The sequence below is a fragment of the Bos indicus x Bos taurus genome, chromosome 3, assembly GCF_003369695.1.
Source record: "Bos indicus x Bos taurus breed Angus x Brahman F1 hybrid chromosome 3, Bos_hybrid_MaternalHap_v2.0, whole genome shotgun sequence".
Classification (NCBI taxonomy): Eukaryota; Metazoa; Chordata; class Mammalia; order Artiodactyla; family Bovidae; genus Bos; species Bos indicus x Bos taurus.
The window spans coordinates 92,276,738-92,293,068 of record NC_040078.1 but is presented as its reverse complement, the minus strand read 5'-3'; the positions used below and the strand labels follow the sequence as shown (position 1 = coordinate 92,293,068).

General features: G+C 41.2%; 1 protein-coding gene and 1 non-coding gene across 5 annotated transcripts in view; both read left to right on the top strand.

The window, feature by feature from the left end:
• The window catches only part of TCEANC2 (transcription elongation factor A N-terminal and central domain containing 2), a 44,149-nt gene that overhangs the window by 16,556 nt on the left and 11,262 nt on the right, over positions 1 to 16,331 (top strand). For all 4 annotated transcript variants that reach the window (XM_027537174.1, XM_027537175.1, XM_027537173.1 and 1 more), the window contains exon 3: positions 1,284 to 1,425. In XM_027537174.1, the coding sequence (XP_027392975.1) occupies positions 1,284 to 1,425 (142 nt within the window). The remainder of the gene's footprint in view (positions 1 to 1,283; positions 1,426 to 16,331) is intronic.
• On the top strand, positions 3,325 to 3,454 carry LOC113890609. Its single transcript, XR_003510567.1, has one exon. It is a non-coding gene; the product is annotated as a small nucleolar RNA SNORA42/SNORA80 family (small nucleolar RNA).

The window sequence follows — 16,331 nt, the reverse complement described above, 5'->3', positions numbered from 1 at the left end:
AGCTCACGAGAGAGAGTCAGCTTTTGACTATCTGCCAAGTCTAGAGAGTACTGAAACCTGGTGAGCACAGCATCGCAACCAAAAGTAAGGCTTTTCCTGTCTGTTACTGTACCTCCTTTTCCCAGTTTCAAACCTGGAAGGATCAGAGACTAAAGCAAACAAGCAGCTGGGGAAGGAGGAGAAGCAAAGATGGGGAAATAGAGAAGTCTCCAGACAACCCCTTCTCCCAGCACAGGCAGCTAGGCTAGACCCTGCCCAGGGCGGTAAATGAAGACTTTTTGGGGTTTCTTTTTATTAAACTATCACAGGCATGTAGCAAAGTAGACAAATCATGAGTGTACATCTTAAAGATTTTCACAACACATTTGTGTCACCAGTATCCAGATCAAGAAACAGGACATGAACCAGAAGCCCCTGTGCCCCTTCCCAGACCCTAACCGGCCCACCACCCCAAGGTATAATGATACAAAACAAGAAACAAAACTTTTTTGTTATTATAAAAGCAACTTTATTTTTTGTCTCCCAGTTTATTTTAAAAAATTATTAGTGAAAATAATTTTAAGTGCAACATAGTACAAAGACATTCCTCATCCCTTTCACCTGGATTGCTTGTTAATATTTTACAGTTAATGGAAAGATTCATGTCAACTTTAAGATGGTAGTTTTTTCTAGATATGGAAGGAAGGGATTAAAGGGTAAAGGGTGTAAGGAGACTTGAACTATACAGTGTTTTATTGTTTTATGTGAAATGGCAAAATGTAACTCTTTCATTATAAGTGGTCGAGTTACTCTAACTTTTTGTGTTTGAAGTTTTTAAAATTCTTCATACAAGAGAAGGTTTGAGTTTTACCATCTGGGAAGTAGGAAGCTGTTGAAGTGTGCTTTTTATTGTTGAAATAACTATGTCTTTATGAATTCTCTGCTCTCTGTCCTCCCCTATGGATTGAGACACTTAAGTGAGCTATAGGGTTGGTTCACCTCAGCATCGTTTTTCTTTTCTTCTCTTCCTTTTTGCCTCTCAGTGCTAAGTGCCCCGTGGTGTCCGACATGGTAAGATTAAAACTTGCACTTTTCCTAATAGATGTAACTCTCTTCCTGATTTGCAGTAAGCAGGGGCTGCTTTTAAGCAATTACCCATCATTTGGGGCCATCAATATACTGTGCTTTGGTTCAGGTCATAATCAATAATTCATATGTCAGTAGGAGCCCCATTAGCTCAGGTGAAGGCAGATGTCTTTCTAATGAAAATGTTCCATTTTCCAAATGACTTTTCTTTTTCCCAGAGAGTTGTGGTTATAGAAGACATAAAAAGATGGAAAACTATGTTGGAGCTTCCTGATCAAAGCAAAGAGAATCTAGTCGAAGCCTTACGAGAATTAAAGAAGAAAATACCTTCCAGAGAAGTGTTAAAGTCAACAAAGATAGGTATGTTCCTTCTGAATTTTATGAGAAGTACTTCTGTTTTATCTCCTTCCTCCTTCCTCTCTCTCACAAACATAGTTATCTATCATATCAGTACTTCTCAAACTATCTGTGGTGAGAGACCATTGTTTAAAAAATTCTCCATTGATTGTAGACTAATACTTTTATAGTATAATAAAATTAACAATTAAATGAAATTAAAATATGCAGAGTGCAAGCCCTATTTCTAAAAAAATTAGATTCAACAGATGTGGAAGTACTTTGTCAGACTACTATAAAAGTTTCTAAATGCTTACTTCAGTTTCTGTACTTATTGCATGATCTGTGGGTAATGTTTTGAGTGTGCTTGATGCTGGGTGTGCAAAAATGAAGAAGACATGATTGTGACGTCAAGGAATTTAGGGTTTGGTGGAGAAACCAGCAAGTAGACAAGTGTAAGTAGTAAAATAGTTTAGATTAAAAATTAAAATATATGAATAATGTCTGTGGTACCATTCTGATCTGTGCAAGGTGTATGCTGGCACAGAGAACAGAGTAGTCTTACATCTGGGGAATTCAGAAAAAACTCCGTAGAAGAGGCAACAGGTCACTTAAATCTTGGCTTTTCTGTCTTAAGTAGAAGTAACTTCCAAAGCATGGTTTGTAAAAGCAAAATGATAGCATCTTACATCACTTATTACAGCATTGGAGTTATCTTAAGAGGTAAGTCAGGAACTACATCGAATTACCGTTCTAGTACAGTACACAACTGTGAATAATATGCGAGGGAGGGCCAACATGTGTTCCTCAAGCTGCTCCCAAGTCCCCAGGGAGTCCAGGGTAGTCATTCACAGCTGCTGTGCTTGCCCTCACCCGTGCAGCCATTGCCTTCTCTGCCTCCCCTTGACCTCTTGTTCATGAGAAGCAGGAGAGAGAGTAGCTTCAGACTGGCGCTAACAGCTGGCAAGAGCTGTGTGAAATCCCCCAGAGGTTCCCCCAAGAGTCTTGAGAGTTGCACCCCTGTAATATAAACCAGAATCTGAGAAAATTAGATGCTTAAAGAACATAAAACCCTATCATTATAGCCAAGGAGATTCTCCCATCTGCTGCTGGATTTTCTCTTTATAGGTTGTGGTCACTAGAGGGCAATAAGACCATTCATATGAGCAGATAAGGTATTTCCACCAGTAGAGGGTACTAGTGGTTAATATTTTATGATGTGTACATGTACATATGTATATATATATGTTCATATTTAGGCACACCGCAAATACACTTACAATCAGATCTTAAATATCGACATAATAGACTGGAATTATCCTACACTACAGAACAGATGACAGTTTTAAAAATCATTTCTGTTTGTCCTTTGAGTACAGTTGCAAGTATGCTAAGTACAATTACGAGTATGCTTTCAAGAATGGGCGTGTCTGATGTTCAGGAATTTCAATTCAAGGATCATAATGAAACCACAGCAAGGGGGTATGACTTAGGAGGACCTGGAAACCATCCAACATTTGAGTCTTGACCTTATCCCGGGCCTTGCCTAAGGTTGTGTGGAATATAAGGGTTCCTCGGTTCCTTTGTAGTTATGTTAGGTGCTAGCCTGAAGATTCATTTGTATCATTGCCTGAGAATGTTTACATTCTCCCACCTTTAGAGTCCTTCCTGTCCCTGTCCCATGAGATTTCTGTGAGTGCTCTGATGATGAGGAGAAGTTAGATCAAGGAGTACGTGTGTTGAGAGTAGAGAAGATGTTAAAGAATGTGTCATGCAGGACTATGTCATGTGAGCTGTACAGAGAGAGCATGGTGCATTGCAGAGACTAAAAGCAGTCTGGTATATTTGAAATGTAATCAGTTAGAGAGTCTGGATCAGATGGAAAAGACTCTTTGTAAGTCATTTGAAACTGTTTGGTCTTAGGCATGAGTTTGGGTTTATGGCAGGCTGTCCCCCAGGCCTCTCATAGCATCCCATGACAGAGCAAACTGGCCCCAAACCATTGCCTGGCCTCTGTCTGTAGGCTGCAGGCACTGAAGTGGGTTGCACAGTGGGAAAAAAACCCGAAAATGTTGTCTTAGCATGTGTATTAGTTACCTGTCTCTGTGTAAAAATTACCCCCATGTTTAGCAGCTAAAGTATTTGTCGTCTCACACAGGTTTTCTGAGGGTCAAGAATCTGGGAGCTGTTTATCTGAGTACTTCTGACTCATGGTCTGTTAAGAGGTTACAATCAAGCTGTTGACTGGGGCTGTAATCATCTGAAAGCTTGAGCAGGGCTTGAAGATCTGCTCCTAATGGGTCACTTACAGGATTGCTTATAGAAGGCCTCAGTTTCTTATCAGCCCTATGCCTGGGCTTATATCTTTATAGGGCTGCTCATGGCATCATGGTTGACTTTCTCCAGAGTAAGTGATCCAAGAGAGAATAACCAAGATGGAAACCACAGTATCTTTTATCATCTTATCTTGGAAGTGACATACCATTGCTTCCATTATATTCTGTTGATCACACAGACCAACCTGGGTACAGCTTGGGAGACAACTACACGTGGGTTATGAACACCAAGAGGTGAGGATCACTGGGGCTGTCTTGTAGACTGGCTATCACAGCATGTGTTTCTTTAAATTTAACCTAGATATATTCTTCTTCCTGGACCTGCGGATTTATGTTCATTTGTAGAAGTTTTACAGTGGTTATCTCTTCAAAGCACCTCCTTTTCATTGTCTTGGGATTCTACAATTAGAAATAGGTTAGAGCTTTAATTTTCCATTTTCTTTAGCTCATGTGTCTCCTTGTCTCTCATAAAATTGTGGGCAATTTCTTCAGAGATATATCTTCCAAGTCACCAATTCTCTTTTCAGTTGACTCTAATTTGCTATCTCACCCATTCATTGAGTTCTTTCTTCCTGAAACCATTTTTTTTAATTTTTGCAAGCTTTCTTTCTTCCCAAAATCTGTCTCTTTTAAATGTTATTTGTACACACTTGTGATTGTGCCTTTTTATGTCTGCAAACATATAGTGTATAGTTCTTCTGTAGTCATCTGACTATTCTAATATTTGTTGTCCTTAGGGTTTAACTCTAGTGTTTATTGTTTCTGTTGACTCTCCTGGTGTTTGCCTTTCCCTGTGCTTGTTGATTTTTCTTTTTTTTTTTTTTTTGGGCTGTGCTATGAGGCTTGTAGGATCTTATTAGTTCCCCAAGCCAGGGATTGAGCATAGGCCCTCAGCAACAGAAGCACAGAGGCCTAACCATTGAACTGCCAGAGAATTCCTTGTTTGTTGATTTTTAATTGTGAGCTCATTATTTTCTTTCAATATGTGGAATTCTGTGAGGCTAAACTGGAAACATTTCTTTGTAGAGGGGGTTAGCTTCTTTTTTTGTTTGTGCCAGTAGTCAAGAACCACTTCTGACCTGAAATGCTTTACTGCCCCACTCAAGGATCCTAGCTCAGAATCAGAGTCCCCGCATTAGCTCTCTCATTTCACCACTGACCCAAAGCAGAGTATTTCAGTAGTGCTGCTATTAGTCGGCCCTTAGGATAACCCTATGCCTTTAGCCTCCGCTTATTTTTTTTGAGATGACTTTTATCCAGAATCAAATTGTATTGCAGTGAAAGTGTAGCTTTAGTCCACTATAAAACCTCAGATCCTAAAGATCATAAGTGGTTGTTATCAAAGGATTTTTGAATTCTTATTTGCAGTTTAGAAATACCTGTCTCTGCCATAGGGGAAGAGTGTTTGAGGAAAGCAAACCTGGAGGCAGAAAGCCCAGTTAGGAAGCTACTAAAACATCTAGATGAGAAATTAGGGTGGCCCGGAAGGAGTTGTAATCATGAGGATGGAGAAATGTGGTTGGAATCAAGAGACATAAATGCATTAAAATCCAGTGAACCTAGAAGTTGATTGGATGTTGGGGAATGAAAAGAGTGAAGGCTGAGGCCCAGATTTCTGATACGGACAAATAGGTGTGTGGCAGCACTACTCATTAGGATAGGAAACAGCATGTTTGGAGGTGGGGGGAATGGTAAGTTCAGTTTTGGACTCACTGTGTTTGACATATTGTGGGACATCCAAGAGGAAATATCCAACAGAATGTTGGATATATAAGGCTAGAGCTAAGGAGGGACTATAAATATATACTTGAGAGTCACCATCAGCATGTAGTGAGAAAGCAAGGCAATTGCCCGGGAAGAGTATGTAGGAAAAGCAAAGAGCCAAATCCCACATCCTGAAGCACACCAACAGGCAAGAGGCTTGTGGGAGACGGGAAAGGTGTGACTGGGGAAACAGGAGAGAATGTTGCTGTGGAAAGAGAAAGAGTGGTTCTGAGAGGGGATTCGTCAGCACTGTCCATCGTTGTCAAAGGCCAAAGAAACGAATTTTAAAGTGCATGTTGGATTTTGCAAAGTAAGGTCATTCATGATTTTGCTAAGGACAGTTTCAAAGGCATGGTTAAGGGCAGAAGCTTGAGTGAAGAGGAGGTAAGGAAATGAACTGTGAAAATAGACAACTCTTTCAAGAAGTTTGGTATTGAAAGAGAGAGGTGGCAATATCAGAAAGGAATGTGGGATTGAAAAATGTTCTAATTTTAAAAATAGAGAAGACAACCTGTTGAGCAACAGGTTCGTAGGGAGGCCTTAATCAGGGAGAATGGACTGGACTTTGCAGGAATTGGCTGTGGAAATGAGAATGCCAGGATGCCTCTCATAGCCTCATGTGCTTGCTTTCTGCCTTCACATACACTTAAATCTTCTCCTTTAATTGTCTGTCATCTTTTCCGGATACCTTGTTTCTCTTCTTCTTTATATAGTCAGATTCCTTTCAATATGATTAATAATCGCAACTCCCATTTCTGGCTCTTCCACTCTCTCGTTCCATGCTGGCTTCACCCACAACCACTGTTCTTCTCTCTCGGGACACAAGTGATTTCATCCTATCCAAATCCAATAGTCTTGTCTCAGTTCTCATCTTCCCAGAACCATGAATTTGAGACCATTGATTACTCTCTTTTCTGTTAACATAAATGACACTGAACTTGTTGGTAATTCTTTGTCTATTTTATCAATGTTTATTTCCTTCAAGTCCTTGTCTGAGTTTGTAATTACTTATTTGGTTATTTACTTTGTTGTTTTTATTTACAGTGACTCTATGCCAGCAGGACCATGCTGTGTATTTTATTCACCAGTGTGTTTTAAGCATTAATGTGGCCTATGCTCAGGATATATTCATCAAATGAATGAAAATGACAAAATCAAACAAGGTTTTCTCCATGGTATTTCTAGCTTTCTGTATTCCTGTTTCTTGCCTCTCTCTGTTTCTTCCATCTTTGTTCCCTGTCCTCTCAGAGGGGACTGTTCCATAAAGCTCGGAGACCTCAGTCTTTGGCTCTGCTTTAGAGCACTTAGCCAGAGAGGCTGTTCACTTCTTCACTTAACTGAGGCCTTAATTCAGACAACTCCTGGATATGCGTCTCCTGTCCTGATCCATTTCTGAATCTTAGATTTTTAGAATTACTGTTCTAATTTACATTAGTACCATTTCCAATAACATCTTGTTTTCATTTGCTGTATAGAATGGATTGTTTTCTATTGGCTTATTGGCACTCTGCCCTCTTTGTGTGAATTTTTGTGTTGTCTATTGAGATCTTATAATTTTTGTTATCTGTATTTGAACTTTATAAATGTCAATGTCATAAACTTATAAATCCATTTAGCTACCTCAATTTATAAACAAGGAAATTCAGACTCAGACAGATGAAGTGACTTATCCAGGGCCACATAGTGGGTTAGCACCGGAGATGTAATGAGAACCCAGGTCTCTTGGGGCAGTGTTCTTTCTTGGTTAGCAGACTGCCATTGTGCCCTGAATCCCAGCCATATGTGCCTTTATTTTATTGGACTATCTCTATGGGTTCTGCCATCTGCTCAAGCTCACCTCTTTTAAATCAGAATTTAGTGCCTTTTCTTGTGTACGTCATATGGGAGTTTTCTCCTAGTATTTTCATTTTAGTCAGTGTTTGCTCTGACATAAACTCTCTAGGACCAAATGTCCAATAGGCAGTTAGAGATGGAGAACTGAAACTCAGATGAGAGATATTTAGACTAAAAATCTGTATTTGGAACACATTTGCCTGGAGGCGTTTGCTTAAAATCATTTAAGTGGATGAATTATTTGAGTAAAAGAAAAGATTAAAGGGCTGAAGGATTGAAATGAGGAGAATATCCGTGGAAGGAAAGTGGGAAGAGGAAGTGGAGCTGCTGAAGAAGTGGATGGAGTGTAATTAGAGGAAGAGAACTAGGGCCATGCAGTGACCTGTGGACTAAGGAGGAGAGTGTTTTAAGAGACAGGGAAAGTGAGTGGCCTCACGGTTCTCAAGTGGTCTGGGAAGTTGAGGGCTAGCTGGGCAAAAGCCTTTGGATCTGCCTCTTAATCGGGCCTCCGTGGCTTGAATACCTTTATTATAAAGGAAACCAGTGGGCAGGGGGTGTCAGTAAATGGCTGGTAAGGCAGTGTAGTTAGGCCTTGCACCCAGCCTACAAGGAGAGCATGCTCTACTTCTGCAATACTGCAGATATAAATAATCTGGGAAAGGTTTTAAGTCAATCATATTGATCTGATTTTCATTTATAATTGATTAACAACACAAAACCCTATACTTACAAAATGCTTTCCCCACTATGACTTCCCTGGAGGAGGAAATGGCAACCCACTCCAGTATTCTTGCCTGGAGAATCCCATGGACAGAGGAGCCTGGCAGGCTACAGTCCATGGGGTCGAAAAGAGTTGGACACGACTGAGTGACTAAGACACTATGACGTCATTTGATCTATATAACAATTCTATAAAGTAAATATTATTATTTTCTCATTTTACAAATGAGAACACTGAGGCTTAGAGAGTTTAATGTAACTTGCCCCAGTTCAGGAAACAAAATAAACTACAAAGCTAAGAGGGACTTAGGCCATGTCTTGCCACCTCCTGAAACCCAAAGATGCACCTTGGCAGGCTCAAGGTGCTTGAGCTGGGTACCTTGGACCTTTAAGGCCCAGAGGAAACATAATCTTCTTTGTGAAGCAAAAGTGTTTGTTGAGTGAGTGAATGAGTTAGTGAGTGAATGAATGACTGGGTATGTGATTTGACTTGCCCAGGTTCACAGGGTAACTTAGTGGCAAGGTACTTTCCAGCGGCCTTCCTTTCTCAGGTTGTTCTATAGATTCACACTGTTTTAGCAATCCTGAACTACTGAGACGCTCCTGTATTCATTGTCTAGGAATAGTGCCATACAAACTGCCGCAAAATTGTTGTTGCTATTGTTGTTCAGTTGCCAAGTCGTGTCCAACTCTGTGAACCATGAACTGTAGCACTCCAGGCTTCCCTGTCCTTCACTATCTCCCAGAGTCTGCTCAAATTCAAGTCCATTGTGTCGATGATGCCATCCAACCATCGCATCCTCTTTCACCCCCTTTCTCCTCCTGCCCTCAATCTTTCTCAGCATCAGGGTCTTTCCCAGTGAGTCAGCTGTTAGCATCAGGTGGCCAAAGTATCAGAGCTTCAGCTTCAGTATCAGTCCTTCCAATGAATATTCAGGGTTGATTTCCTTTAGGATTGACTAGTTTGATCTCCTTGCTGTCCAAGGGACTCTAAAGAGTCTTTCCCAGCACCACTATTCAAAAGCCAGAAAATTAATGGTTTAAACATTAGATTTATTATCTTACATTTCTGTATGTTAGACCTTTAGTACAGGTCTCAGCTAAAATCACGGTGTCAGTAGGGCTGCAATCCTCCTGGAGACTCTAGGGGACAATCGGTTTCATTGCCTTTTCCAGTTTCTAGAAGCCACCTGCTTTCTGTGGCTTGTGATTCCCTTCCTCCATCTCCAAAGCTGGTAATGGTGGGTTGGATTTTTCTCACACCTCATGTCTCTGACCCACTCTTCTGCCTCTAAGAACTTATGTGATTAGATTGGCCCCACCTAGGTAATCCAGACTCATCTCTTCATTTTGGGGTCCTTGACTTTAATCACGCCTTTTTCCTTGTAAGGCAACATATTCATAGGTTCTGAGGTTTAGGGCATGGATATCTTTGGGAACATCATTTTGCCTATCACAGCGCTCCAATTACACTGCTCTTTCAGCTTCTCTGCTCTTGTTCACTCCACTGCTTGTCAAGACTTAGGACAAGAATTGCCTCTTGCATGGTATTCCCTGGCCCATTTGCCAGCCAGATTGACTTCTCTGTCCTTTTGACTCTCCTTTGGGTTCCCGTTTCAACACTGTCTGAGAACCTGTGACACTTGGCTGCATTTGTTTTTGTTTAGATGTCTTCTCCTGTGCTTAGACCTCTGTGGAGCTCCTTGAATAAAGGGCTATGTCTTGTTCAACATTCTATCCCAAGTTCTAGCACAGGGTCTGGTACTTAACTAAGTATTTGATAATGTTTGTTAAATGAGCAAAAGACCACTTCCTGCAGGGAGTTTTTCTTAACAATGTGCTGGGATGCAGAAACCCCATACTCTCCAACCCAGGGGACTTGACCTAGATCATAAGACCAGCCAGTGGCACTGCTTGCTTTAAAACATAAACTTCATGGAGCAAATAATGACTTTTTGCAGATCATTAACTTCCTTGATGTAGCTACTGACCAACTTGTGACCTTGGGGAAAGGTCATGGAGCCTCATTTTTTCATCTGAATCAGGAGGAGGTAGGACTATATGATCACTGGAGGCAACAGTATAGGTTTAATACTTGCGCCCTGGAGCCAGACTGCCTACATTTGAAACTTGGCCTTGCTGCTTATTTGCTGTGTCCTGTGCAAGTTCCTTAAACTCTTAGTTCCTCAGGTTCTTTACCTGTCAAACAGGGTATCATAGCACCTACCTCATAGGGTTGTTCTGAGAGTTCATTGACTTAAGTGTAGAGTGTTCAGTGCAGTGGCTAACTGTCATTATTCTTATCGCGAAATTCATTTTCTGATCTAAAGTTTCACTGTGCCTTGTGTTTTATAGAAGGCGGTTCCTTAGGCCTCCTCTCTTCTCTTCCTGCCCCAGACTGAATGCCTTCCCTGCTGACACTCCTCCCTTTGTCACCCTGTTACTGGCAAATCTTGCACCCCCCATTCTCCTTAGACCTGCCCTGCTTGGAGTGTTTGCCTGGTGTTGGGAGAGCCTTCTGACCAGGCTGGGTGGGGCTGCAGTGGGGGACACTGTGGAGTATACTGCCCCCTGCGGGCCAGGAGCAGTGATCACTTGTCCTGGCCTGAGAGCCCACGTTTTCTGCCATCTGGCCACCTCTCAGGACCTGTGCTCTTCTGATTTGGGAATATCAAGAAGGTGAACAACATTATCTCAACAGAGCTTTATTGAACACTCCCTATATGCCAGTCCCTAATGACTGAGGAGGACAGGGTGTTGGGTTAAGTGTGCAGACTCTAGGGTCAGGCAGCTGTGCTCAGATTCTGGCTTCCACGCTTACTAGCTGTGAGGCCAGGGCAGATTGCTTTGCTGAGCTTCAGTTTCTCACTTGTAAAAAGAGATATAACAATAGTATTTAATTCATTTTTTAGTTATTAAAAAATGAGATAATTCCTATAAAATTTGGAGTAGTAAACAAGAAGCATTCTTAGCAGTGGGTAAGAATTAGAACCTTTTCATTCAGTACTTTAGAGTATAGTTCCATTATTTTGTTTGCAATTGTGTGATTTTCCCAATCAGCTGTATCCATATTCAGATGTTACTACAAAGCCAATTTGAAAGCCAAATGTAAACTTTTTTTTTTTTTTTAATATAACTGATTCAGTTCAGCAAACATTTCTTGAATGATTTGTGGTAGGCACTGTGCTGGGAGCTGGGAATGTATCTTGGAGTAAGGAGTAAGGTGTGGAGTTCTGCCCCCAAGATGTTTACATCAAGCTTAGAGGAAAAAATGAGCATTTAACCTTTCTAGGCAGAGGAAACTGTGAGCTAAGGTACAGAAATTTAAGAAGGCCAGACAGCCTGACCCCAAACAAGGGCATGCAAACTGTTCTCTATGACTAGAACTTTGTCCCTGGGGGGCAAGATGTAGGAAGGTTGAGACTGAAGAAAGAGAGAGACATGGTAAGAGATATGGCCAAAGAGGTTCCAGGGCATTGAGGGCTTGAATCTATACTGAGAAATTAATTTGAAGACAGAGGAGAAAGCCACTGAAGGGCTTCCAGTAAGGGAATGATGTGATCAAATTGTGTTTTTAAAAGGTTAATTAACTTTAATATGGAGGATGAATCGGAGAAAGCCAGTCTGGGGACAAAGATTGGTTAGTAAGTCATTGCAGTAGACCGGTGAAGACGTGATGAGGACCTGAATCAGGGCAGCAGTGAGACTAAAGCGGGAAGTGAGAAAAAGGAAAAGTTAGAAGAAATGTTAAGGAGATAAAAACGATGAGTGAGTAGCACTGCCATGAAATACAGGAGGAGGGACTGAGGGGGAAGTGATGAGTTCCACTTTCCATTTTAGAAATGCTGAGCTAGAGGTGGCTTGCAAAATAAGCAAGTAGAGCTGTCCAGCAGGGGCTGGATACATGGGTCTTGAGCTCAGTGAGAGCCTTTGGAAGTCATCTGCTTGCAGATGGTAGTTGGGCCCCAGAAGCGGGTAAGATTACTCAGGAAAAACAGTTGAAGAAAGAAGAGAAGAGGCCAAGGACAATGCCCCAGCTAGGCTGCACTGGTAATTAAAGGTTTGGCAAGGCACATAACCAGCAGAAGAGATGGAGAAGGAAGAGGAGAACCATTAACAGGTGGTACCTCAAAAAGCGGTGGAAGAGAATATTTCAGAAGGAAGAAGGCAGCAGTGCCAGATGCCACAGAGTGATAAAGTAACATCACGATAAAAAGGTCCAGTGGACAAGTAGAAGCACTCTCTTTTTGAGGGACTTCTGCATCTTCATTTCTCAAGGAGAAAGCTGGATCAACAGTGCCTTTCTTGGGAAGAGAAAAGGATAAGGTGGGGAACACATGAAGGGAAAGATCTCTATTCCAAAGACACTCAAATGCACCTACAGTATACCATTTACCAGCTTTTTTAGGATTCCTTACAGGTTGAGCCAACCCATGAGATTTTGAGTTGAACTGCATAGATACACACAGTCCCACTACTTAGAAGAGACCCTCGTAAATAATTTCTTTACAGAATTTTTTAGACTCTTTCTCTGCATGTGAGCAAATATATGTATTTATATGTGTATGTGTGTGTGTGTATACAAATGTAATTTTAAAAATAAATATTGACTTATACTATGCAGGCTCTTCTGAGAACCTGAATAAAGTAATCATCTTTCCACGTTACTACATATAGAGCGATTGCAGTCTTTAGTGGCTGCAAAGTATTCATTGTTCAATCGCTCAGTCATGTCTGACTCTTGGTGACCCCATGGACTGCAGCACACCAGGCCTCCCTGTCCATCACCATCTCCTGGAGCTTGCTCAAATGCATGTCCATTGAGTCGATGATGCCATCTAACCATCTTGTTCTCTGTCGTCCCCTTCTCCTCCTGCCTTCAGTCTTTCCCAGCATCAGGGTCTTTTTTACTAAGTCAGCTCTTCCCATCAGGTGGCCAAAGTATTGGAGCATCAGCATCAGTCCTTCCAAAGAATATTCAGGATTGATTTCCTTTAGGATTGACTGATGTGATCTCTTTGCAGTCCGAGAGACTCAAAAGTCTTCTCCAACACAACAGTTCAAAAGCATCAATTCTTCAGCACTTAGCCTTCTTTATGGTCTAACTCTCACATCCATACATGACTACTGGAAAAACCATAGCTTTGACTATGCAGTCCTTTGTTGGCAAAGTAATGTCTCTGCTTTTTAATATGCTGTCAAGGTTTGCCATAGCTTTTCCTCCAAGCATCAAGGGTCTTTTAATTTCATGGCTGCAGTTACCATCTACAGTGATTTTGGAACCCAAGAAAATCAAGTCTCACTGTTTCCATTGTTTCCCCATCTATTTGCCATGAAGTGATGGGACTGGATGCCATGATCTTAGTTTTTTTGAATGTTGAGTTTTAAGCCAGCTTTTTAACTCTTCTCTTTCACCTTCATCAAGAGGCTGTTCACTTTCTGACATAAGGATAGTGCCGTATGCATATCTGAGGTTATTGATATTTCTCCTGGCAATCTTGATTCCACCTTGTGCTTTATGCAGCCTGGAATTTCTCATGATATAACTCTGCATGTAAGTTAAATAAGCAGGCTGACAATATATAGCCTTGATGTACTCCTTTCATTTAACAAATTGGACCCTTAATGGTGAGCTTGTAGGTTGTTTTTAGCTTGTTGCTGCTGTACACAGTACTGTAATGAATATGTTTATACATGAATCTAATTTGCACACATTGGCAGGGCTGTGTGTAGGTTAAATTCCAGAGTTTGTGTCTCACTCATGTGTATCTACAGCACCAGGCAGTTAGTGGGTGCTCAATATAAGTATTAAAATGCCCTGGGGCTTCCCTGAAAGCTCAGTAATAAAGAATCTGCCTGCCAATGCAGGATCATTCCCCCTGTTCAGTCCCCGATTTGGGAAGATTCCACATAATGTGGAACAACTGAGCCCATGCGCCACAACTATTGAAGCTGTGCTCTAGAGCCTGGGAGCCGCAACTACTGAGCCCACTTCCTGCAATTACTGAAGTCTGTGCACCACAGCTAGAGAGTAGCCCCTGCTTGCCGCAACCAGAGAAAAGCCCACACAGCAACGAAGACCCAGCACAGCCAAAAATAAATAAAATTATAAAATGCTCTGAATTTAGGTCTTTGAGGTCCTGCAGTGTCTCATTTATCTTGGTATTTTTGGCATCCACAACAGTGACCAACAGCACAAAAAAATTGTTTTCCGAATGAATAATCTCAAGGATATGGAGAACTCTGCCCAGAAAAGAAAAGTGTTGAGTACTGACTTCAACTTTTAAATGCCATGTGTTTCAGAAGCACTTCACTAAGCATCGCCAGCTAGGAAGCACCTTGAGCCATTTCTAACAGGGGCTCCGCATTCCTCCCCTTCCCCTTCCTCTGTGTACTGAGTGTTGATATACTTCTTTCCCTGGGCAGTAGAAAGACTTGGTAAAAATTCTTGACAGATAATTGGGTAGACACAAGTTAAAGACTCTTGTCTTCCCTTAAAAGTTACATTTTGTTCTCACCTCCAGGATGCTACTCACAGAACCTTTAAAGCAGGGACGGTTTCTCATTCAGCCCCACACGACTAGTGTAGTTCCTCATACGAAGAGTAGGCCTTCAGTCGACGTGTGGGAAGTAAATAAATCCAGCGAGTGTTGAACTGTGCAGTTGGCGTGATCTGAGAAATTTTCTAAATGTTTTGACCATCTTCTCAAATTTGAATTCTCCATTTTCTTCTGTTCATTGATTCCTCTTTTATTATATATTAAATTTTGTGTACACTAGGATTTGCTCCCGAGCTTCGTTTTTTTAATTCGTAGATCGATCGATCTGTTTTTTTGGTGCCAGTCCATATAATTTTAGTGGCTTTATAATATGTTCTAGTATCTTATAAGTCTAATTATACCTCAGAATTCCTCTTTTTCAAAATAGTATTTTATACTCTTGTTTTTCTAAAATAAGTCTAAAATTCTGAAACTATTACAGCATTGTTAATCAGCTATCAGTTCAGTTCAGTCACTCAGTCGTGTCCGACTCTTTGTGACCCCATGAACCACAGCACGCCAGGCCTCCCTGTCCATCACCAACTCCCAGAGTCTACCCAAACCCATGTCCATTGAGTCGGTGATGCCATCCAACCATCTCATCCTCTGTCATCCCCTTCTCCTCCTGCCCTCAATCTTTCCCAGCATCAGGGTCTTTTTAAATGAGTCAGCTCTTTGCATCAGGTGGCCAAAGTATTGGAGTTTCAGCTTCAACATCAGTCCTTCCAATGAACACTCAGGACTGATCTCCTTTAGGATGGACTGGTTGGATCTCCTTGCAGTCCAAGGGACTCTCAAGAGTCTTCTCCAACACCACAGTTCAAAAGCATCAATTCTTCTGCGTTCAGCTTTCTTTATAGTCCAACTCTCACATCCATACATGACTACTGGAACAACTATAGCCTTGACTAGACGGACCTTTTGGACTTTGTTGGCAAAGTAATGTCTCTGCTTTTCAATATGCTGTCTAGGTTGGTCATAACTTTCCTTCCAAGGAGTAAGCATCTTTTGATTTCATGGCTGCAGTCACCATCTGCAGTGATTTTGAGCCCCAAAAAATAAAGTCAGCCACTGTTTCCACTGTTTCCCCATCTATTTGCCATGAAGTGATGGGACCAGATGCCGTGATCTTAGTTTTCTGAATTTTGAGCTTTAAGCCAACTTTTTCACTCTCCTCTTTCACCTCCATCAAGAGGCTCTTTAGTTCTTCACTTTCTGTCATAAGGGTGGTGTCATCTGCATATCTGAGGTTATTGATATTTCTCCCAGCAGTCTTGATTCCAGCTTGTGCTTCCTCCAGCCCAGCATTTCTCATGATATACTCTGTATATAAGTTAAATAAGCAGGGTGACAATATACAGCCTTGACGTACTCCTTTTCTATTTGGAACCAGTCTGTTGTTCCTTGTCCAGTTCTAACTGTTGCTTCCTGACCTGCATACAGGTTTCTCAAGAGGCCTACTACTCAGATATAAAATAAAAAATTAATAAAATGAGTGTAAAGCTGTTTGGATGTATTCTAATAAAAGTGGCCTACTGATGTTTTTTATCATAGTTACATTAAAACTACAAATTAATTTTTATATTGACATCTCTGTACTAGTCTTTCCATCATATAATATGATATATGTTCCTCTTTCATTCAGATTTTCTGTTGCATATTTTAGTAAAGGCATATGTATTTCTTCATACGGGTTTCTCATTCCTCAACATTTACCATACACCCATTCTCCTGACCC